The sequence below is a fragment of the Xenopus tropicalis genome, chromosome 3, assembly GCF_000004195.4.
Source record: "Xenopus tropicalis strain Nigerian chromosome 3, UCB_Xtro_10.0, whole genome shotgun sequence".
Classification (NCBI taxonomy): domain Eukaryota; kingdom Metazoa; phylum Chordata; class Amphibia; order Anura; family Pipidae; genus Xenopus; species Xenopus tropicalis.
In genome coordinates, this window is record NC_030679.2 from 11,978,044 (window position 1) to 12,004,276 (window position 26,233).

The 26,233-nt window shown below is 42.9% G+C and overlaps 2 protein-coding genes across 3 annotated transcripts in view; one reads left to right on the forward strand and one right to left on the reverse strand.

Annotated features, from left to right (window-relative positions):
* LOC100489322 (alpha-1,3-mannosyl-glycoprotein 4-beta-N-acetylglucosaminyltransferase B) overlaps positions 1-22,884 on the forward strand; it is a 78,125-nt gene extending 55,241 nt beyond the window's left edge. For both annotated transcript variants that reach the window (XM_002941797.5, XM_018092802.2), the window contains exons 7-15: positions 1,727-1,802; positions 2,802-2,916; positions 9,132-9,262; positions 11,485-11,592; positions 11,832-12,025; positions 13,900-13,978; positions 14,695-14,782; positions 15,452-15,564; positions 21,989-22,884. In XM_002941797.5, coding sequence (XP_002941843.2) covers positions 1,727-1,802; positions 2,802-2,916; positions 9,132-9,262; positions 11,485-11,592; positions 11,832-12,025; positions 13,900-13,978; positions 14,695-14,782; positions 15,452-15,564; positions 21,989-22,012 — 928 coding nt within the window. In that variant the 3' untranslated portion in view covers positions 22,013-22,884. The remainder of the gene's footprint in view (positions 1-1,726; positions 1,803-2,801; positions 2,917-9,131; positions 9,263-11,484; positions 11,593-11,831; positions 12,026-13,899; positions 13,979-14,694; positions 14,783-15,451; positions 15,565-21,988) is intronic.
* LOC116409451 (tetra-peptide repeat homeobox protein 1-like) lies at positions 22,512-24,692 on the reverse strand. Its single transcript, XM_031898110.1, has 2 exons — positions 24,671-24,692; positions 22,512-23,770 (listed from the first exon to the last, which is right to left on the reverse strand). Exons 1-2 carry the CDS (start codon positions 24,690-24,692, stop codon positions 22,512-22,514), a joined length of 1,281 nt encoding a protein of 426 aa, XP_031753970.1.
* Between the last annotated feature and the right edge of the window lie 1,541 nt (positions 24,693-26,233).

Consider the following 26,233-nt stretch of genomic DNA (forward strand, 5'->3'; position numbering starts at 1 on the left):
CGTGATTTTTTTTGGCTCCTCCCCACGTATGTATGCCGCGCAGCATACATACGCATACCCAATAAAAGAGCCGCACTTCTGCATTTGCAGGCTTAGATGCGGTCCACCAGAAGTCCACAGGGGATCAATTGGTGGTCCGCGAATGGCAGTTTGGCCACCCCTGTCCTACGGGGTGATTAGTCACCCGCAATAATTCTCTGCTGCCGCAGGCGACTAGCAATAAAGGGAATCACCAGTGGAAAGGCCTGAGTATCCCTTTGGTTATTCCAAAAACCAACGTGATGCGTAGGCCTCTCCACCAGCGATTCACTTTATTACTGGTGGAAAGGCTCTTTGGGGAGACTAGTCACCTGTGGCAGCAGAAATTTATCGCAGGTGACTTGTCTCCCTATTGGGACATTACTCTTAATGGACTTTCTAGATCTGCATTGTAAACAATGGCTGTATAGTGTTTTACAAGATAAAAATTAAAGAAAACATTGTGCTCCCCAGATCCTCCCTGCTCTGAATGACATGCAATATAGGATGCACGTAGACTATCTGGTTACAAGAAGGGTTAAACAGAGAGCCCAGAAAAAAAAATGTCTGTAACTTAGTCCAAAGTACAGCAGCTCTGTGCTGCTTATACAGGTATGGGATCCCTTATCCAGAAACCCGTTAAAAATTTTAAAATGTATTTTCTGCCTTATTAGGGGCAGAACAGTCCTCTTGGATTTATTTAATGGTTAAATGATTCCCTTTTCTCTGTAATAATAAAACAGTACCTGTACTTGATCCCAACTAAGATATAATTACCCCTTATTGGGGGCAGAACAGCCCTATTGGGTTTATTTAATGGTTAAATGATTCCCTTTTCTCTGTAATAATAAAACAGTACCTGTACTTGATCCCAACTAAGATATAATTACCCCTTATTGGGGGCAGAACAGCCCTATTGGGTTTATTTAATGGTTAAATGATTCCCTTTTCCCTGTAATAATAAAACAGTACCTGTACTTGATCCCAACTAAGATATAATTACCCCTTATTGGGGGCAGAACAGCCCTATTGGGTTTATTTAATGGTTAAATGATTCCCTTTTCTCTGTAATAATAAAACAGTACCTGTACTTGATCCCAACTAAGATATAATTACCCCTTATTGGGGCAGAACAATCCTATTGGGTTTATTCAATATTTAAATGATTTTTTTAGCAGACTTAAGCTATAGAGATCCAAATTACGGAAAGATCCCCAGGTCATGAGCATTCTGGATAACAGGTCCAATACCTGTACTTGAATCCAGGTTACAGGTCTGAGTATTTATCCAATGAAACATCAGCCAATGAGACACAATGCTCCATTTTAACAATCATCTCTCTAATGAAGGCTTATTTATATGGTGCCAAGAACTCCGTTCTACACCGGGAACCTTTGCTAATCCAGATCACACACATTCTTCTACACAAATGCAGGGACTATGCTATCATTATTTGATGTGGCGCATACACAAAGTAAGAGACAGGTATGATTAGCCTGTGACATAGATATAAGGTGTAAGAAATAATTTCTTCTTGGCTTAAAGTCTCCTATGGGAACCCCTGATTAACTAGGAGACAATTAGCGTCGTTGTTCCAGACCTGAAATATACAATTCTTCTGCACAGTAATATTCGCCAAAGCACTTATCTATTTTGGTCACAAATTTCTTACTTCAAACAAAAGTCAAAATGGCTCTTTGCTCTACAGGTGGAGGACAAAGCAGAATCTGGATTACTGCTTCTTAATGATGTATGCCCAATCAAAAGGCACGTACTATGTACAGGTAAGGTTCCTTGCTTCTTACAGTGCACATTTCTACATTGCCTCATTAAAGGAGAAGGAAAGGCTAATAAAGAGTTAATCTCAAGCTGCAGGCTTACCTTCAGTTCTCTCAATAGTGCCCTTAAGTCTCCCCATATTTCTCCCGTTCAGATGATCAGAAGCCTCATAGGAAAAAAAACACTGAGCTCTGTAAAGAAAGTTCCCATAATGCCTCGCTCCTGCACCCAGACCCGTGTACATGCTCAGTGTGTAAGACTATGGGGAAGCTTCCTGCTGATTGGCTCAGATCCACATTCCTAAGGGGGGTTGTCTTAGCATTCTTAAGGGAAGGGGGAGCAGGAGAGAGGAGAGAGCTGTGTGTCTCTGGCACAGGAAAACAAACAGACAACAAATCCTGTTTCTTTTGATAGAGGACTCTAAGTGCTTATGGCTGTATTTTTGATAAAGCTTACTTAGTTTTTACCTTTCCTTCTCCTTTAATTGTGTGAAAGATGAATATCCCCTTACATTTTTGTAGATAGGGGGGTTCGTGCCTATACCTTAACAAATGTGTAGAGTGATATTTAAAGAGCACATATTCCCTACATATAACCTGTGTAGAAGTGCTCTTCTGAACACTTACAGTTTACATTATTATTCTTTTAACTACACAATATTATGTATTTCTACAGTGCTGATGGCCTGAAGCAGGAAGGATCTCCTGATGCCTCCATGCTCAGTTCTATCACTCTTGTTCCAATCGGGCTCATTTATCAACACTGCAAATTAGCACCTGGGCAGTAACCCATGGTAACCAATCAAATGTTAGTGTGTATTGTAATACACACTAAATAAAATAAACTGAGCAGGAAATGAGTGGCGTATATCTGTATGTTTATTTTTTCCATCATTGGGCATAGCATCTTACAAACTAAATGACTTGCACAGCTGTGTAATAGATTGTGGGCCACTGTAGGGAATAAAGGAGTTATTTACTGTCCAAACTCTCTCACTTTTGCAGCTGGAGGATGATATTGTGGCCAAACCCAACTATCTGAGCACAATGAAAAACTTTGCCCTTCAGCAACCCTCCGAGGAATGGATGATTCTGGAATATTCCCAGCTTGGCTTTATTGGTAGGTTCTGCAGAAATAAAACTGTTCCCTATGCGCTTGCTTCTTGTAACTGCATTTCCATGGTATAACAACAATATTAAATTAAACCCCCCACAGACTGCCCTGCATTGCTGACCTATAGATGCAGAGTAGCACAGCATTTCCGTCTGCTTGGATTTTGTTTGGCAAGTTCACCGACACCGAGTTTCCTTGCACATGTGCAATTGGAGCTAGTCCGGGATTAGCTTCAACTGCGCACGTGCCAGATATCTCTGTTCATTGGTGAAGTGGAAAAAAGATCTAGAAGATGGCACCTATGAGCTCTACTATGCTACTTTGCATTTCTAGGTCAGCTTTCCAAACAGTGGCATGGGAGGAAGGCCAATTCAGGGCAGTCTATTGGGGCTTCTGCTGTCTTTTAGGATGTTTGACTCCAATTATACCTGTTTGCTCTTATCTGCTATAAAGTCTTAAGGTCCCCATACACGGGCCGATTCTAGCTGCTGATATGGGTGCCTTAGACCGATTCGGCTGCTAATCGGCCCGTGTATGGGCACAACCAACAGGCATGCCCGACCGATATCTGGTCTGAAATTGGCCAGATATCAATCGGGCAGGTTAAAAAATCCAGTCAGATCGGGGACTGCATTGGTTCGTTGATGCAGTCCCGTAGGTGGGGGATATCGGGAGAAGATCCGCTCACTTGGTGACATCGCCAATTGAGCGGATCTGAATGTGTAGGGGCACCTTACACATTAGGGCTAATTTACGTCCTCAAGCGGCAGTGGGCAACTTGCACTTTTCCTTGCAGTCAGTTGCACATAAAACCACTTTCATCAAATGTACTCGCATCAAAATGCACTCCGTGCACTTCCATATAGTTGCACTTGGCACTACTCAGTCCCTTTTGCCTTCCTTTGACCACGTGGTATCTCCAGAGTTCCCTCAGTGTCGTGCAGCACATTTGTGGCCAAAGAATAGGGCGTCACTCACACACTCGCCACCTCATGATACAATTGTACTGCGCCTACTGCAGTTGCATCCGATTTTTCAAGAAGGAAACAACTGTCGGTACGCTTTGTTGCAAACAGGGCACAGCTGCGCCATATAATTTCTAGAAAGTCCTAGAAAATATTCGGCGCAGCTGTGCCCTATTTGCGACAAAACGTACAGACAGTTGTCTCCTTGAAAAATCGGATGCAACTGCAGTAGGCGCAGTACAATTGTATCATGAGAATCACCTGCATCGGCAGTAATGTCAGAATTCTAGAAAAAAAACAATTCAGTGTGGGAAATGGCGGCTGTGCTTTATATTGCACTTTGCACACTGCATCAAGGTAAGTGAATGCCCCCTATTGTCTCACTCAAATATAGCTTGAGAGTTATATAGTTCTAGGCAGGCTAGACATGCATTTGTTTATAAGCAATGTATACAGTTATCATTAAAAAATTTGATCATGAATTGTTTTTTTGCACGGATAGAATCACTGAATAGAAATGGTTAAGGTCCACCTTCCATAGAAATATCTAATGAATGTTTGTTTCCTGTTAGGTTGGCAAAGGCATTTCTGAATATTTTGCATTTAGCTAAGTGCAATTGGCACTCTCTGGTAGATTCTTGGATGAGATAAATTAAAGACCATGACAGGAAAGCATGTGGCATTAATATCAATAGGTGGCTTCAATGCCAAAGTGTTATCCTTTTCCTTCACACTCTGTGGCCAAAATAAATGGTTTAAATAGCTAATAATCACAAGTGTGTATATTGCAAACCCACCTGGGGGCCCAAAAGACAGGTTAAATAGTTAAAATTTGACTCCTCTTCTGTTAGAGAATGTTTTCCAATGTTTCTTTTGCTAGAGGACAGCAAGCGTTAAGACCTAAAGTCATCCTGGGTAGGCTGTTAGATTACATAGCCTCATGTTTGAGTTTCCTGTGGCTTTCATAGGGATGCCGCATTGTAAACACTTGCAATGTTCTAGCCAGATCTTCTGAAGGGGAATAGAATTACAGCATTAAAGACTTTGTGAATTGGAAATTCGCATGAGTGTCTTAGGGTTTAATCACCTTGGGCCAAGTTTGTATGCTGGATCTGCCGCCGAGCTGCTTTGTAGAAAATAATAATCAACTCCCCTTGGAGTGCAAGATCTTTATCACATTACTATAAAGCCAGATGATGCAAATCAGTACCTAGGAGACTGCTCTAATTAAGTATAGTGGGCTCTGCAAACAGGGGGGATACCTATGCTGGGATAGTTTTTATAGGACAGAGTATTTCTCTGTATAGGCCATTGGGAGCTGTTCCTGCTGCACTGAACTTAGTACAGGTTAATACTAACTCTTTAGGGCAGGAGCCTCTTTAGATTTTGCCTCACTTATTGGTTGTTTCTAGTTCCAGGCCTTGGGCATATTGCGCCCAAGGTAGGACCGGATAGGGCGGATTACAGGAGGGATCAGTGACAGGCAGGTTGAGGGAGGAGCAGGACAGCAGTGAAGAGCTGCAGATGGGCCGGAACTCAGGGTAAATAGGCAGAGGTACCTGCTTGGTGCCCCTCCATCGTTGTGCCGGAACTCAGGGTAAATAGGCAGAGGTACCTGCTTGGTGCCCCTCCATCGTTGTGCCGGAACTCAGGGTAAATAGGCAGAGGTACCTGCTTGGTGCCCCTCCATCGTTGTGCCGGAACTCAGGGTAAATAGGCAGAGGTACCTGCTTGGTGCCCCTCCATCGTTGTGCCGGAACTCAGGGTAAATAGGCAGAGGTACCTGCTTGGTGCCCCTCCATCGTTGTGCCGGAACTCAGGGTAAATAGGCAGAGGTACCTGCTTGGTGCCCCTCCATCGTTGTGCCGGAACTCAGGGTAAATAGGCAGAGGTACCTGCTTGATGCCCCTCCATCGTTGTGCCGGAACTCAGGGTAAATAGGCAGAGGTACCTGCTTGGTGCCCCTCCATCGTTGTGCCGGAACTCAGGGTAAATAGGCAGAGGTACCTGCTTGGTGCCCCTCCATCATTGTGCCCCAGGCACATCCCTCTTCTGCCTACCCCTGTTTCCGGCACTGGTTGTTTCTATATGTGAAGGGCGAAACCGGTCTGTAGTTGGGAATCTGATCAGCTATTATCCTGGCTTCAGCTTTAAACACCCAGTGGGTGAGCTTTAGCCTATAGCATAAACCCATGTAAACAGGATTTTCTTGGAACTCTTTGGAATTCATTACCAGAATTCCTTTTGTTTATATGTAAATCTGTGTTTTTAGTGTATACATCCATTTATTGTACAGCACTGCAGAATGTGTTGGTGCAATGATAACCTGCACATAGAGATACCAAAAAATTGCCAGAATGGGTATTATCATTGTGCCAATCAGGTGGTTTCCCTCCCTTGTTAATCTCATGAATTCTATATTTGACTTGTATCCGTCCTATCTGCCCTTGTAACTTTATATTATTCCCACTGAATACTAGCGTTGTCCAATACTATCATATTGTAAGGGGATTATTGCTCCACAGGAGCCAGCCTGAGAGACTTAGGAAAGGCTGAAACTGCAAACTGAACTGGTCACAGCTCTATAAAAGCTTTGCTGGTAAGATTTAATTATAAACTTGTCAGGCATCAAAAATGTGCTTTATGGAGCTTTTTGCCCAAAAGATTTAACCTATGATTCCAAAGAACCACCAAAGAAACCCACAAAGACTATCCTCAAGATCTAGATCTCCGTCTGCTCATTTACCAGACAAACTTAGAGTGGAATCCATAACTCGCTGATAAATGTATGCTTCATATAATATATATCTTTTCTGATTATGTTATATGCATAAAAATGGCGTCATTTTTCAATGTGTTTTTTATTAAAGTGACCTCTGCCGGAGTGGCGCTAAGTAATATAAAACACCTTTGTAAAATCACCATTTATTTTGCACTGCTTTTTACACCATTTTTTCGGCGACTTTCGCTTTACACGGCGTAATAAATCGGCCCCTGGGTGTGCAAAGCCTCTCATGGTTTCTAAAGGTAAACAGAGAAGTCGTTCAATCAGCCAAGAACTCAGATTGATCAAAATAATCAAGATTTTAGCCTGAAGTTCTTCATCTTGTGGTTAATAGGAAAAAGCATTAGACATGAATTTGCTGTTTTATTATTTATTAACGGAATAGTAATAGTAACGCTGATGCTAACAGGCACCACATCATCACGTGTAGGAGATAAAGACCATATTCCTCGCAGCCATCAAGGCACACTTTATTTTCTTTAATACATTTGCTGAGCTTGTGTTTCTCTTTATATAACCAAGATGCTACAATGTCTGAGCTTAATTATATCCATGGGGAGAACAGTTTCACCCAAGCTCAGTTCCTTTGTGCGTCGGCTTTCAGATCTTCTTGTAGAAGACACAACTTGGCTTAGAGCACAATATTCCCTGTAAATTTTTGCTAACTATACAGACTAGAAAGGAATTGTTTTTGAATGAGACAAAGCATGTTTAAAAGGTCAGTACAGGTATGGGATACCTTATCTGGAAACCTGTTCAATAAATAATTCAGAATTTTAAAACTGATTTCCTTTTTCTCTGTAATAATAAAACAGTACCTGTACTTGATCCCAACTAAGATATAATTACTCCTTATTGGGGGCAGAACAGCCCTATTGGGTTTATTTAATGGTTAAATGATTCCCTTTTCTCTGTAATAATAAAACCGTACCTGTACTTGATCCCAACTAAGATATAATTACCCCTTATTGGGGCAGAACAATCCTATTGGGTTTATTTAATGGTTAAATGATTCCCTTTTCTCTGTAATAATAAAACAGTACCTGTACTTGATCCCAACTAAGATATAATTACCCCTTATTGGGGCAGAACAGCCCTATTGGGTTTATTTAATGGTTAAATGATTCCCTTTTCTCTGTAATAATAAAACAGTACCTGTACTTGATCCCAACTAAGATATAATTACCCCTTATTGGGGCAGAACAGTCCTATTGGGTTTATTTAATGGTTAAATGATTCCCTTTTCTCTGTATTATAAAACAGTACCTGTACTTGATCCCAACTAAGATATAATTACCCCTTATTGGGGGCAGAACAATCCTATTGGGTTTATTTCATGTTTAAATGATTCCCTTTTCTCTGTAATAATAAAACAGTACCTGTACTTGATCCCAACTAAGATATAATTACCCCTTATTGGGGCAGAACAGTCCTATTGGGTTTATTTAATGGTTAAATGATTCCCTTTTCTCTGTATTATAAAACAGTACCTGTACTTGATCCCAACTAAGATATAATTACCCCTTATTGGGGCAGAACAGCCCTATTGGGTTTATTTAATGGTTAAATGATTCCCTTTTCTCTGTAATAATAAAACAGTACCTGTACTTGATCCCAACTAAGATATAATTACCCCTTATTGGGGGCAGAACAATCCTATTGGGTTTAATTAATGTTTTATTGATTTTTTAGTAGACGTATGGAATGGAAATCCAAATTATGGAAAGACCCCTTATCCGGAATATGTTTGGTCCCGCGCATTCTGGATAACGGGTCCAATACCTGTACCAGGGCTTCCAGCCATATTCACACACACTGAATTTTGTTCCTTATACAGGGAAAGGAATTCATTATATGGAATTTAACCTTACCTCCAACCATAACTGCTCTGATAAACTAGGAAGGAGGCATCAAATATAACATTTAAGTGCTTTAAGTCCTTTTGTTCTGCATTGTCAGCAGTCAGCCAAGACTGTTTTTTTGGTTTTTCAGTGAGATATTAAATATATAAATCTGGGGTATGAAGATTTAGTAGGCCTTAAGATCCATGGCACAGAGCGCCTCCTGGTGGAGAAGTACCTACACCTAGCAGAGAAGCCATTGTAAATGGAAACCACTTGTGACCAGTAGTGACAAGTATTTTTAACTAGAAAATACACCATTTAATGCCTGTGAGAGGTGTTTTCCATTCATATTTATGAGTGGCTGTTTGACACGCATCTGAAACCCCCAGTGGAAGCCTTAATGCAACAATATACATAGAGTAAGCACCATTTTTCACATGAGTTAATGTAGAGCTGTAACTGTATCACTTTCCCCCAGAGCAGTGTGCAGAAAGGAAATTGCTGAGTTCAAGCAGCCTTTTATTATATGGCCCTGGGGCATATATTTTGCATTTTATATTGGGTTTTTGTTACTTATTGTGAAATATGTCAGTCTGTGTAATGTTTTTGTTTTTTTCTTTTATATAGGGAAACTGTTCAAGTCCCTGGATCTTAGCCTGATTGTGGAGTTCATTCTTATGTTCTACAAGGACAAACCAATTGATTGGCTACTGGACCATATTCTGTGGGTGAAGGTCTGCAATCCTGAGAAAGATGCTGTAAGTATCCCCAAGCATTCCCAAGTGCCCAACACCCAGGGTAATTACCCTGCCTGTAATGTCGGGGATCCAATATGTATTGACATTGTATATTACTCCGCAGAATCTCTGTTGATTTACATTTGAGCAATGTTCTCTCTCTTTAATAAAATAGCAATAAAGCAGCTCTGAGCTGTTTCCAGCTGCTTATGGCATAGTGTCCTCTGTAACTACTTAATCATTTGGCCCCTGAGCAGAGGAGATTTCAAGGTCACAATGTTTTAGTCCATCTTTCTGTTAAAGGGACAGTGATAGGTTACTCCAATTAACTAGGGAAGAAAGGACCGATGTGAGATGGTAGTTGAAAACTTTTTTATTCAACATCTTTGTTCTATGTCAGATATAATAAGACTTGCATCAAGAGCATTTAACCATGAAATAAACCCAATAGGGCTGTTCTGCCCCCAATAAGGGGTAATTATATCTTAGTTGGGATCAAGTACAGGTACTGTTTTATTATTACAGAGAAAAGGGAATCATTTAACCATTAAATAAACCCAATAGGGCTGTTCTGCCCCCAATAAGGGGTAATTATATCTTAGTTGGGATCAAGTACAGGTACTGTTTTATTATTACAGAGAAAAGGGAATCATTTAACCATTAAATAAACCCAATAGGGCTGTTCTGCCCCAATAAGGGGTAATTATATCTTAGTTGGGATCAAAGTACAGGTACTGTTTTATTATTACAGAGAAAAGGGAATCATTTAACCATTAAATAAACCCAATAGGGCTGTTCTGCCCCCAATAAGGGGTAATTATATCTTAGTTGGGATCAAGTACAGGTACTGTTTTATTATTACAGAGAAAAGGGAATCATTTAACCATTAAATAAACCCAATAGGGCTGTTCTGCCCCAATAAGGGGTAATTATATCTTAGTTGGGATCAAGTACAGGTACTGTTTTATTATTACAGAGAAAAGGGAATCATTTAACCATTAAATAAACCCAATAGCATTGTTCTGCCCCAATAAGGGGTAATTATATCTTAGTTGGGATCAAGTACAGGTACTGTTTTATTATTACAGAGAAAAGGGAATCATTTAACCATTAAATAAACCCAATAGGGCTGTTCTGCCCCAATAAGGGGTAATTATATCTTAGTTGGGATCAAGTACAGGTACTGTTTTATTATTACAGAGAAAAGGGAATCATTTAACCATTAAATTAACCCAATAGGGCTGTTCTGCCCCAATAAGGGGTAATTATATCTTAGTTGGGATCAAGTACAGGTACTGTTTTATAATTACAGAGAAAAGGGAATCATTTAACCATTAAATAAACCCAATAGGACTGTTCTGCCCCCAATAAGGGGTAATTATATCTTAGTTGGGATCAAGTACAGGTACTGTTTTATAATTACAGAGAAAAGGGAATCATTTAACCATTAAATAAACCCAATAGGACTGTTCTGCCCCAATAAGGGGTAATTATATCTTAGTTGGGATCAATTACAAGGTTCTGTTTTATTTCTACATAAAAAAAGGAAATCAGTTTTAAAATTCTGAATTATTTGCTTATAATGGAGTCTATGGGAGACGGGCTTTCCATAATTCGGAGCTTTCTGGATAACGGGATAAATATCCGAAGCCACCAAGATCAAACCAAAATTCCCAAAACAAGTGGGAACAAATATAACCAGAAGCTGACCCTGTTTTTATATTGTTGTAGTGATATAATAAAACACAGCAATAATGTAGCAAAAATGTTATTTTTATTTATTTATTTTTTTTTTTTTTTTTTAAACTGACAATTTTTATTAGTTTTATTATCCATGTTGCATTACATCGTTAGCAAATTATTAATTGCAGTAGTCTGCCTTACTACAATCATTATTTTTTGGCATAAGGAGTGACAGGAGAGTATTGCGAAGTAATGAGTACAAGGAAAGAAAAAAAAGAAAAGGGGAGGGAGGAAAGTAAAAAAGAGGAGTAAATATGGAAACAGAATATCATAACTATTTACAGTTGAAAACAATGTTGTAGCGGCTGGGACCTTTTGATTTGGCGATATAGGGGGTACCTTCCCCCCTTCCCCGGTTATTATGGTTAGCAGTATGATTCTATGATTAGGCTCTGATGGCCAAAAACAGCTGAGAGTCATTTTCATGTAGTAGCCAGGGCATCCAAATGTTTTCATAGGCTTCCATATCATTCCGTTATTTTTTTTTTTTTCTCTCCTAGAAACACTGTGATCGTCAAAAAGCCAATCTGAGGATCCGCTTTAAGCCCTCGTTGTTCCAGCACGTGGGGACCCACTCCTCTCTGGCTGGAAAAATCCAGAAGCTTAAGGTACATGAATACATTACAGATATTAAGCACAGACAGGTTTGCCAGCTGTCCAGTTGTGACCCAGACAGCCCATTTTTGGAAGGGCTACCTGCCCGGTTTTCCCAATTTGGAAAACCAGGCAAGACTTTACAAAATTGACGAGGTGATCGGGCTCGTTCTAACAATAATGGACAGTCCACTTTGTGTTCCCCTGAACTTAGCGGTGATCGCTGTTCTATTATTTTTTTTCTTAATAACAGGACAAAGATTTTGGCAAACAGGCCCTGCGGAAAGAGCACGTGAATCCTGCTGCCGAGGTCAGCACCAGCCTCAAAACCTACCAACATTTCACTTTAGAGAAGGCATATCTGAGAGAGGATATCTTCTGGGCCTTCACGCCTACAGCTGGAGACTTTATACGCTTCCGATTCTTTAAACCTTTGAGGATAGAAAGGTTGGTGGCTTTGATTTAATCCTCTATTTATTGGTCTTTGGCAGCCGGTCACTGCAAGACCTTAGGCTTATGTCTCACAGAGCAAGTTAGTCCCCCGTGTCGCTTCTGGTTTCTGAAGTCCGGTGAAGTTACCTGCAGGCAACTTTGCAAGACATCAGAAAGCCAAAGCGATGCGTAGGCCTTTCCACCAGCGATTGCTTTTGTTGCCGGCGGAAAGGCCATTTGGAGCGGTTAGTCGCCCACACAGAGTTCTATTGCATGGTGATTAACTCGCTTCATGGGACATTAGCCTAGCGCTGTGGAATATGTTGGAGCTTTATAAATAAATGTTAATAATAACACTAGCCTTAGGGGTAATTTATGATGAGGAATGTAATGTGCAAAGTGGAGGCAAACTGCCATTTTGCACTTTGCAAACTGCCTTCTTTGTATAAAATATTGCCGTGGGTGGTCTCTGCTGCTACGCCTTGATCACAATTCTAAAAATATACAAGGTTATTATTCATTATATATATTATGGGATCTCCTATCCGCTGACCAAATATCCAGAAAGGTGCAATGAACTATAAGAGATTTTATTTGCGCCTGTACTCCGTACTACTTGATACTTTCTAAGGCCAATCTGACAGAAATGTTCAGTCTAAAGCTGGCCAAACCTTGTTTCGTACGATATTCAGTGCGTGTATAGCATGTCGGCGAGTCGACCGATATCGCAGGAAGCTGCTGATATCGGACGACTCGCCGATCGGCCAGGTCAGAAAATTTTGATCGGGCGCCATAGAAAGGCGCCTGACCAAAATCTGCCGTCAGGGCTGAATCGGCAGAAGGAGGTAGAAATCCTATTGTTTCTACCTCCTTATCTGCTGTTTCAGCCCTGACTGTGTGTGGCGGATCTGACGGTCGCACGAAACATCGTTAGATCGCCACGTGTATGGCCAGCTTAAGACCCCCTTGTGCTGCCGTATAGGTTGCCATTTGTAATCTCCTAATCCAGTCACAGATAAATGCATTTGTATCCATTTCCATAGACTCAAGAGATTTGCTTCTGGTAGGAAAAAGGTCTAGCGTAGGGTTAATGCATGCAGTCAATATATTTAACTCAATTATACAGCGCTTATTCAGAAATTCTCACTGCTGTGACTAATTTTGGAATATAGTGAATAAAAAGCCTGAAAATGTAAATTATTTTTTTACCGTGCTCAGTGAGGCTGCAGCTTTTCCCTAAGCATGTCTGAAACGACATCTGTAGACTTCCAGTCAACATAGGGGCTATCAAATAGCCAATGATAGCTCTTATTGGCACCTCCAGGATTTTGTTTAACGCTTGTGTTTTTCTCCAAAACTTTTTCCATTTGAATGTGGCTCACTGGTATCAAAGGTTGGGGATCCCTGCTGTAGAGGAGGCAGATCTCGTGGCTGCGGGGGGGCCACGGTTGACCCATCATTTTGGATGGATGGGGGCCCCCTAGAAAAAAATTATGGGAAAGCTTAATTCTTATTGGGATAATAAGGTTATGGTAACTGATGGAGTTTCAGGCTGGTAAGAGGCAAAGGGTGGCCCTGAAAGCAAGATGGAGCCTAGTGTACCCACTATGGGTGTTGTACCCAACCAGATGGGGTTTTAATTATAGAATATGCAGTGTCAATTATATCATTGTTAAAACACGGGTCAGTAGAAGCTGGCAAATCAGTTTCTCTAGACAGAATCAACTTATTGTCTGTGTATGGGGCCCACCTAATATCTGCCTGAAAATCACCCATGTATCAATCTTAAATCCAGTTCAAGCCATCTTAAGATTCGTCAAATGGAATTTATCTAGACCTAATCTTTGGCATTATAGAAGGGATTCGCTAACCTTATGGTGCTTCCACAGGTACTTTTTCCGTAGCGGTAACATTGAGCACCCAGAAGATAAACTGTATAACACCACCATGGAGATCCTGCCTTTCGATGTAAGTTAAAAACTTCCGCCACACACTGTTCTTTTGCCGTTCCGTTGCCTAATTTGCTTAATGGGCGGTAATGGGGCGCAGTCGGTTTGGGGACCACGTCAATGGCCCGATGCAGTCACCAATCCAAATACATTTTTAAACCTGCCCAATCAATATCTGCCCGATTTCAGGCCAGATTTCGGTTGGGCAGGCCTGTTGTTTGTGCCCCTACACGGGCCGGTAAGCTGCCAAGTCGGTCTAAGGGACTGATATTGGCAGCTACAATTGGCCCGTGTATGGGGACCTTAAGTTTTGCTCTAAGGGGAGGACGTCAGGCGGGTGGCGGGGCCCCTGCAGGGGCTTAGGGGGTCGCGTCGGGACCCGATCCTGTCCGAACCTGGCCAGATCCACATGCCAATGCACAGGCTATGCAATTATAGACAGGGTGTAGAGAGGGGAAATGTGAAGAGAGCTATTTAGGAAGTGTTGAAATGAAAGTGAGAGTAATTGCTGTGCCTGAGGGGTATCCAGGGGCGAATGCAAAATATAAGTAACTTTGAAATACATTTACAACTGATATGGATGTTTTAATTAAAAAGAAAAAATTGAATGTAATGATTTATTTGAAAGAGACTTGTATTATACAGCTTTTTATGTTTGGGTGACCGGTCCCCTTTAAAAGAGAACTGTTTTTCTGCTTTAACGGCCCATTGCCGATGTTCTTTTGGTCTCTTTAGAGCCTTCAGTCTGATAAGGAAACCTTGCCAGAGGGGAGAAGAAAGTTTTCAAAATACAACCGCACACCAGATGGATACTTCCAAATAGGTGAGTCCGTATCCCCAGGTCGCTTCATATACTTGTGTCCATATGAAGGAGAACGGAATAGTCATAAATTATTGCATAACGTTACACAAGGAATCATTGATCATTCACATCAGTCCCCAGTGTCGGACTGGCCCACCAGGATACCAGGGAAACTCCCGGTGGGCCCAGGTGTCAGTGGGCCCTCCTGCTCCTGACCATTTGGCCTGTTTCATGGCCATTCCCTATTTCTGAATGGGAAGAACGAGGAGAAATAGATGGAAGAATAGATGCTAGCATGTAAATAAAAGAGACTGGGAGAATAAAGAGGTTGGGTAAGGAAAAATAGTTTGGAGAGTGGGCCTAGGGGCTAAGGTTTTCTGGTGGCCCCTGGGGTCCCAGTCCGACACTGTCAGTCCCTCCCCCTATAGATACTACAGCCTTTGCTACAGTTGTGTATTAGAATTCTTACTACTCCACCATTTGTGAGGAAGTTGAGTATCTTCTATAAAAACCAAATTTAGTGCCAACTTGACCCACCGTGAAGGAGAAAGCAGCACCTTTGGAGTAAGGTAATAAAAGCTGCCGTTTTGTCCAGGTGCAGTAACGTAGCAACCAGTAAGATGTTACTTGTAGACGGATGACCAGTAAATGCTTCTTGCTGATGACTGACTTTGTGTGACCTTCCCACAGGATCCTTTAACAAGGGTATCGCAGAAGGAGAGGTGGACTCTTCATTTGGGCCCCTGGAGGCTCTACGGCTCTCTATCCAGACTGATTCTCCTGTCTGGGTCATTCTAAGTGAGGTATGAGGGGAATATTGAGTTAATCTAAGTGTTTAGCCTGATCTTTCTTACTTAGTGCCGTAATTCGATTTTTGACAGTCAGCTGACAGCCACCATCCAATGTAATGCAGCTGTCACTGTTGACTGACAGGAAGTCTTCTGCAACTGACAGTCCTTTTATATAATATTATTTGTGTTGTTCTTTCTATGTTACATAGGGTTGGAAAAAGGCCAGAGTCCATCAAGTTCTACCCTTCCAAGTAAACCCAGAACCCACAGCCTATACTCACCAATCTATACACTCACATACAGACCCATACTGACCCATCTATCCACTCACATACAGACCCACACTGACCCATCTATCCACTCACATACAGACCCATACTGACCTACCTATCCACTCACATACAGACCCACACTGACCTATCTATCCACTCACATACAGACCCATACTGACCCATCTATCCACTCACATACAGACCCACACTGACCTATCTATCCACTCACATACAGACCCCACACTGACCTATTATCCACTCACATACAGAACCCACACTGACACTATCTATCCACTCACATACAGACCCAACTGACCATCTATCCACTCACATACAGACCCACACTGACCTATCTATCCACTCACATACAGACGCCATACTGACCCATCTATCCACTCACATACAGACCCACACTGACCTATCTATCCACTCACATACAGACCCATGCTGACGCCATCTATCCACTCACATACAGACCCACACTGAACCTATCCACTCACATACAGACCCACACTGACCTATCTATCCCATCACATACAGACCCACACTGACCTATCTATCCACTCATACAGACCCATGCTGACCATCTATCCACTCACATACAGACCCACACTGACCCTATCCATCACATACAGACCACACTGACCATCTATCCACTCACATACAGACCCATACTGACCTATCTATCCACTCCATACAGACCCACACTGACCCATCTATCCACTCCACATACAGACCCACACTGACCCATCTATCCACTCACATACAGAACCCATACTGACCCATCTATCCACTCACATACAGGACCCATACTGACCTATCTATCCCCTCACATACAGACCATACTGACCTATCTATCCACTCCCATACGGACCCACACTGACCATCTATCCACTCACATCAGACCCACACTGACCTATCTATCCACTCACATACAGACCACATCTGACCTATCTATCCACTCACATACAGACCCACACTGACCTACTCCACTCCCATACAGACCCATACTGACCTATCTATACACTCCCATACAGACCCATACTGACCTATCCATACACTCACATAACAGACCCACACTGACCTATCACCCTCACATACAGACCCACACTGGCCTATCTATCCACTCACTACAGACCCACACTGGACCTATCTATCCACTCACATACAGACCCACACTGACCTATCTATCCACTCACATACAGACCCATACTGAACCTTCTATCCACTCACATACAGACCCACACTGACCTATCTATCCACTCACATACAGATCCACACTGACCTATCCACTCACATACAGACCCACACTGACCTATCTATCCACTCACATACAGACCCACACTGACCTATCTTCCACTCACATACAGATCCCACACTGACCTATCTATCCACTCACATACAGATCCACACTGACCTATCCACTCACATACAGACCCAACACTGACCTATCTATCCACTCACATACAGACCCACACTGACCTATCTATCCACTCACATACAGACCCACACTGACCTATCTATCCACTCACATACAGGACCCACACTGGACCTATCTATCCACTCACATACAGACCCATACTGACCTATCTATCCACTCACATACAGGACCCACACTGACCTATCTATACACTCACATACAGACCCACACTGACCTATCTATCCACTCACATACAGACCCACACTGGACCATCCCACTCACATACACCATACTGACCCTATCCACTCACATACAGACCACACTGACCTATCTACACTCACATACTACCCATTCTATCCCTCACATACAGACCCACACTGACCTATCTATCCACTCACATACAGACCCACACTGACCTATCTATACACTCACATACAGACCCACACTGACCTATCTATCCACTCACATATCCACACTGACCTCCACTCACATACAGACCCATACTGACCTATCTATCCACTCACATACAGACCCACACTGACCCCTATCCACTCACATACAGACCCACACTGACCTATACCACTCACATACAGACCCACACTGACCTACTATCCACTCACATACAGACCCCATACTGACCTATCTATCCACTCACATACAGACCCCACTGACCTATCTATACACTCACATACAGACCCACACTGACCTACTCTATCCACTCACATACAGACCCACACTGACCTATCTATCCACTCACATACAGACCCACACTGACCTAATCCACTCACATACAGACCCACTGACCTATCCACTACATACAGACCATACTGACCTATCCACTCACATACAGACCCACACTGACCTATCTATCCACTCACATACTGACCCATCTATCCACTCACATACAGACCCATACTGACCTATCTATCCACTCACATACAGACCCACACTGACCTATCTATCCACTCACATACAGACCCACACTGACCTATCTATCACTCACATACAGACCCACACTGACCCTATCTATCCACTCACATACAGACCCACACTGACCTATCCACTCACATACAACCACACACTGACCTATCCACTCACATACAGACCCACACTGACTCACCATACAGACCCATACTATCCACTCACATACAGACCCACACTGACCTATCTATCCACTCACATACAGACCCATACTGACCCTATCTATCCACTCACATACAGACCCACACTGACCTATCTATCCACTCACATACAGACCCACCACTGACCCATCTATCCACTCACATACAGACCCACACTGACCTATCTATCCACTCACATACAGACCCCACACTGACCTATCTATCTCACATACAGACCCACACTGACCCATCTATCCCCTCACATACAGACCCATACTGACCTATCTATCCACTCCACATACAGACCCACACTGACCTATCTATCCACTCACATACAGACCCACACATACAGACCCTATCTATCCACTCACATACAGACCCACACTGACCTATCTATACACTCACATACAGACCCATACTGACCCATCTATCCCCTCACACTGACCTATCTATCCACTCACATACAGACCACACTGACCTATCTATACACTCACATACAGACCCACACTGACTCACATACAGACCCACACTGACCTATCTATCCACTCACATACAGACCCACACTCTATCTATCCACTCACATACAGACCCACACTGACCTATCTATCCACTCACATACAGACCCACACTGACCTATCTATCCACTCACATACAGACCCATACTGACCTATCTATCCACTCACATACAGACCACACTGACCACATACTGACACTATCCACTCACATACAGACCCACACTGACCTATCTATCCACTCACATACAGACCCACACTGACTCACATACAGACCCACACTGACCTATCTATCCACTCACATACAGACCCACACTGACCATCTATCCACTCACATACAGACCCACACTGACCTATCTATCCACTCACATACAGACCCACACTGACCTATCTATCCACTCACATACAGACCCACACTGACCTATCTATCCACTCACATACAGACCCACACTGACCTATCTATCCACTCACATACAGACCCACACTGACTCCATCTACTCTATCCACTCACATACAGACCCATACTGCCCATCTATCCCCTCACATACAGACCCATACTGACCTATCTATCCACTCACATACAGACCCACACTGACCTATCTATCCACTCACATACAGACCCACACTGACCTATCTATCCCCTCACATACAGACCCACACTGACCATCTACACTCACATACAGACCCACACTGACCTATCTATCCACTCACATACAGACCCACACTGACCTATCTATCCCCTCACATACAGACCCACACTGACCTATCTATCCACTCACATACAGACCCACACTGACCTATCTATCCCCTCACATACAGACCCACACTGACCTATCTATCCCCTCACATACAGACACACTGACCTATTCACATACAGACCCACACTGACCTATCTATCCACTCACATACAGACCCACACTGACCTATCTCTCACATACAGACCCACACTGACCTATCTATCCCCTCACATACAGACCCACACTGACCTATCTATCCACTCACATACAGACCCACACTGACCTATCTATCCACTCACATACAGACCCACACTGACCTATCTATCCACTCACATACAGACCCACACTGACCTATCTATCCACTCACATACAGACCCACACTGACCTATCTATCCACTCACATACAGACCCACACTGACCTATCTATCCCCTCACATACAGACCCACACTGACCTATCTATCCACTCACATACAGACCCACACTGACCTATCTATCCACTCACATATAGACCCACACTGACCTATCCACTCACATACAGACCCACACTGACCCATCTATCCCCTCACATACAGACCCACACTGACCTATCTATCCACTCACATACAGACCCACACTGACCTATCTATACACTCACATACAGACCCACACTGACCTATCTATACACTCACATACAGACCCATACTGACCCATCTATCCCCTCACATACAGACCCATACTGACCTATCTATCCACTCACATACAGACCCACACTGACCTATCTATCCCCTCACATACAGACCCATACTGACCTATCTATCCACTCACATACAGACCCACACTGACCTATCTATACACTCACATACAGACCCATACTGACCCATCTATCCCCTCACATACAGACCCATACTGACCTATCTATCCACTCACATACAGACCCACACTGACCTATCTATCCACTCACATACAGACCCACACTGACCTATCTATCCCCTCACATACAGACCCACACTGACTTATCTATCCCCTCACATACAGACCCACACTGACCTATCCACTCACATACAGACCCACACTGACCTATCTATCCCCTCACATACAGACCCACACTGACCTATCTATCCACTCACATACAGACCCACACTGACCTATCTATCCACTCACATACAGACCCACACTGACCTATCTATCCCCTCACATACAGACCCACACTGACCTATCTATCCCCTCACATACAGAGCCACACTGACCTATCCACTCACATACAGACCCACACTGACCTATCTATCCCCTCACATACAGACCCACACTGACCTATCATCCCCTACATACAGACCCACTGACCTATCTATCACTCACATACAGACCCACCACTGACCTATCTATCCCCTCACATACAGACCCACACTGACCTATCTATCCACTCACATACAGACCCACACTGACCTATCTATCCACTCACATATAGACCCACACTGACCTATCCACTCACATACAGACCCACACTGACCTATCTATCCCCTCACATACAGACCCACACTGACCTATCTATCCACTCACATACAGACCCACACTGGCCTCTGGTGCACTGATTGTTTTTATGGGAAAAAAGAACATCCCCCAACTGCCTATAATCCCCTCTAATGTACTTGTACAGAGTAATTATGTCCCCTCGCAAGCGCCTCTTTTCCAGAGAAAACAACCCCAACCCTGACAGTCTTACCTCATAGTTTAACCCTTCCATCCCCTTTCTTGTTACATTGTAAATATCATATTAGTGAAACCAAGATATTCTCCTTGTTGATTTGCTCTGTTCCAGAGTTCAGTGAGTTTAGAAATCTAAAACAGAATACGTATCTGCGTGCAGTTTGTGTATGTACTGTACATCAGTAATTCTCTCCCATAGTGATCACTGCTGGATAATCAGAGGGCTGGATGGAGAATATGTTACCCCTGTTGCCACTATGATGTTCTTTGTTACTAACTGAGCTAAACAGGAAATTTGACGCTAGTCCATGTTCTTGCAAGAGCAAAAATTATATTATAAGTGTATAGCCCCCACCCCTATTACCCTTTGTTGTGACTGTGTTGTTAGCAGAGGTCCATTAAGCGGTAGGATTATCATCATCTAATTATATATCTCACAAGGATCAAACATGGAGTAGATTCTGTTTCCCTTTTTGCCCTGTTTAGCCCATTTCTTTGTGATTAAAACAATAGGCAAAAAGAAAGTCATTGAGTTTAGACTGAACCAGAAGGTATACTGTTGCTTTAAGCTAAAGATGTCAGGCTATCAGTGGAGCGCCCCCATCAGAGGAAAGTGGGGAGTGTCGGGCAGGAGGGTTTTTTAGGCCGCACAGATTTGTTATAAGACTTAATCTTCTTTTCTTTTGCCAGATATTTATAAAGAAGTCAGACTGAGGAGTCCATGTTATTAACAAGTGGAATGAGTGGCTCTTTTGGTTCTTCTATGCGCTTCTCTGAGACCCAAAAGCACAGGAGCGCCTGTATTGGACAAAGCAGAGGCATTTGACTCAGAACTCAACGCACGGCAGCTGGGAAAGCCGCTTTCTCTACAGAACACAGGGCCACAGCACCCCAAACTCACCCATGAAATCCTCGCCACCGATTGGGCAAAGGACGCGCTGGTGGAAAACAATTCTTATGGACCAAAAATGATGCCCCGTTTTTTTAACCAACCGTATGTTCCGTGGCATTGAGTCCAAAAGCACAAAATAATGGATCAATGGTGGCCAAAGCGAGCTTTCTGTACTTGTTAGGGGTATGTTTAGTTGGGCGGGCAGAATGCAACAACTGTTCACACTTCATGCCTAATTTGCTATAGCTTTAACTATTACAGTGCTTCCTGACCCACCCCGTGTTACTGGCCCCTACAGCACTGACGCAGTTAGCCTTGTTTTTATATGTTTTCTGTTATCCGGGTAGTTTTTATCGTTTTATTTGTTAGGAGCCTGTTTACAAAATTCTTGTTCTCTGCAAAATCTCGGAGTATATTTCCACCAATGGAAGGGTAGGGGTTAGAGCCTCGGAGTATATTTCCACCAATGGAAGGGTAGGGGATAGAGCCTCGGAGTATATTTCCACCAATGGAAGGGTAGGGGATAGAGCCTCGGAGTATATTTCCACCAATGGAAGGGTAGGGGATAGAGCCTCGGAGTATATTTCCACCAATGGAAGGGTAGGGGTTAGAGCCTCGGAGTATATTTCCACCAATGGAAGGGTAGGGGATAGAGCCTCGGAGTATATTTCCACCAATGGAAGGGTAGGGGTTAGAGCCTCGGAGTATATTTCCACCAATGGAAGGGTAGGGGTTAGAGCCTCGGAGTATATTTCCACCAATGGAAGGGTAGGGGATAGAGCCTCGGAGTATATTTCCACCAATGGAAGGGTAGGGGTTAGAGCCTGGGAGTATATTTCCACCAATGGAAGGGTAGGGGTTAGAGCCTGGGAGTATATTTCCACCAATGGAAGGGTAGGGGTTAGAGCCTGGGAGTATATTTCCACCAATGGAAGGGTAGGGGTTAGAGCCTCGGAGTATATTTCCACCAATGGAAGGGTAGGGGTTAGAGCCTGGGAGTATATTTCCACCAATGGAAGGGTAGGGGTTAGAGCCTCGGAGTATATTTCCACCAATGGAAGGGGAGGGGTTAGAGCCTGGGAGTATATTTCCACCAATGGAAGGGGAGGGGATAGAGCCTCGGAGTATATTTCCACCAATGGAAGGGTAGGGGTTAGAGCCTCGGAGTATATTTCCACCAATGGAAGGGGAGGGGTTAGAGCCTGGGAGTATATTTCCACCAATGGAAGGGGAGGGGATAGAGCCTCGGAGTATATTTCCACCAATGGAAGGGTAGGGGTTAGAGCCTCGGAGTATATTTCCACCAATGGAAGGGTAGGGGTTAGAGCCTCGGAGTATATTTCCACCAATGGAAGGGTAGGGGATAGAGCCTCGGAGTATATTTCCACCAATGGAAGGGGAGGGGATAGAGCCTCGGAGTATATTTCCACCAATGGAAGGGTAGGGGTTAGAGCCTCGGAGTATATTTCCACCAATGGAAGGGTAGGGGTTAGAGCCTCGGAGTATATTTCCACCAATGGAAGGGTAGGGGTTAGAGCCTCGGAGTATATTTCCACCAATGGAAGGGTAGGGGTTAGAGCCTCGGAGTATATTTCCACCAATGGAAGGGTAGGGGATAGAGGCCTATACAGTACTTTGGTCCATAGAGAAAAGTGCAGCAGACTAAGATTCTACATAAAATTCATATAGGACCATGTTACCCCTAAAAAGTATTTCACACCTATAAATAACAATTGCTCGTTGCCCCAGGGTCTTTTTTTCCTGGAACTATTCATGAAGCTGTGAGTCTATTATTTAGCAGAGCTATAATGCCAATTCTGAGTAATATTTGCAGTCTGATTTAATGCCAGTAAAGTGATGGTTAAACCATATCAGCTCGGCATTGTTATTGTGCACAAAGCCTCCGATAACAGTTACCTGAATCCTTAGAAAGTGGTATGGGATCCCTTATCCGGAAACCCGTTATCTAGAAAGTTCCGAATTACGGAAAGGCCGTCTCCCATAGACTCCATTATAAGCAAATAATTCTAATTTTTAAAAATGATTCCCTTTTCTCTGTAATAATAAAACAGTACCTGTACTTGATCCCAACTAAGATATAATTACCCCTTATTGGGGGCAGAACAGCCCTATTGGGTTTATTTAATGGTTAAATGATTCCCTTTTCTCTGTAATAATAAAACCGTACCTTGTACTTGATCCCAACTAAGATATAATTACCCCTTATTGGGGCAGAACAGCCCTATTGGGTTTATTTAATGGTTAAATGATTCCCTTTTCTCTGTAATAATAAAACAGTACCTGTACTTGATCCCAACTAAGATATAATTACCCCTTATTGGGGGCAGAACAGCCCTATTGGGTTTATTCAATATTTAAATGATGTTTAGCAGACTTAAGGTATGGAGATCCAAATTACGGAAAGATCCCTTATCAGGAAAAACCCAGGTCCCGAGCATTCTGGATAACAGGTCCCATACCTGCACCAATATTTCCTGTCATATTTGATAAGGATTATTTGCCTTCTGTTGTGCCGTCAGTCAGTATCGCCATCTAGTGGTAGGAAAGCGCTGGTGCTATTCTATTTCATGATGAACAGAAGCACCCCAGCAGCTCAGACCCATATCTGTATGAAGAGAGATTCCGGAACATTCTGTACCCCCAAAAGCTTTGCTTTTATTAGTATCTGCCAATACAGAGGCAAAACCTGCTCATAAATAGCCTGTAGGTCTCTGGGTCAGGTTCACTTAGCATTGGATATAGGTGATCATTTGACTTATTTAGAACTAAAAATATTGGTGGGGAGGGCACTAAACAACCCTTTCTTTTTAACAAATGACCGTATTTTATCAGGTTTTTCCTCAGTCTCTTACATACCGCAACACCCTCCGACCGTCCTCTCTGTATATTATATGTTTTCTGTATATTTTGATCCCGATCTGAATGTTTAAAATATAATTGAAATTGTCGGATGATTTTTATTCCTTGGAAAATCCTATTTATACGTTTCTGATGCCATAACCTCCTGCTTGGGTATTTACACACTGGGATTATGTTCTAAACCATAATGTGTTCATTTTTATTTTGTTTTTGTTTTTTTGTCATTATTTTGCGAATACGGCTATTAAACCACAATGTGCACTGTAAGTATCTGGATTTAGACACTGTAGCTCCTTTTTGTAATTTTTTTCAATGACAAAAGTAAACGTGAAATGTTGCAGATAATAAAATGAAAGCAGACAGTGATCTTGTGGTTTGTTTGTTTTTGTTTTTTTTTAAATGTTGTTTCTGGGGGGTAGCAAAGTGCACTGCCATTACCCAATCACTGACCTGGTTGAAAGAAAGGTAAAAACTAAGTAAAACGAAGTCCTCTATCGAAAGAAACAGGATTTATTGTGCCAGAGACATGCAGCTCTCTCCTCTCTCCCCTCTCCTGCTCCCCCCTCCCTCAAGAAAGCTAAGAACTCCCTCCTCCCTTAGGAATGTGGATCTGAGCCAATCAGCAGGAAGCTTCCTCATAGTCTTACTAACTGAGCATGTACACGGGTCTCGGTGCAGGAGTGAGGCATTATGGGAACTTTCTTTACAGAGCTCAGCGTTTTTTTTCCTATGAGGCTTCTGATCATCTGAACGGGAGAAATATGGGGAGACTTAAGGGCACTATTGAGAGAACTGAAGGTATGCCTGCAGCTTGGGTTTAACTCCTTATTAGCCTTTCCTTCTCCTTTAAAGGGGAACTAAAGCCTAACTAAAGAAGCAAGGCAGAAATGCTGATTCGCTGCAATCGGGGTAAGTGAAAGAGAGGTACCTGCTTGGCACCCACCCACTGTTGCACCCTAGGCCAGTGCCTCCCCCTAATCCTGGCCCTGCTGTACAAGCTAATTCAGGCTCATAGAACAGTTTATTAGAAAAATGCCTTTGTCACATACTGTAAATAGATTGTAACTGTAAATAAATTCCCACTAACACAATGCAAAGGAGTTTTTGGGAGATTTGTCATTTGCGGGCAGCATAAATGTCTCATCACCAACAAATATCCCTGA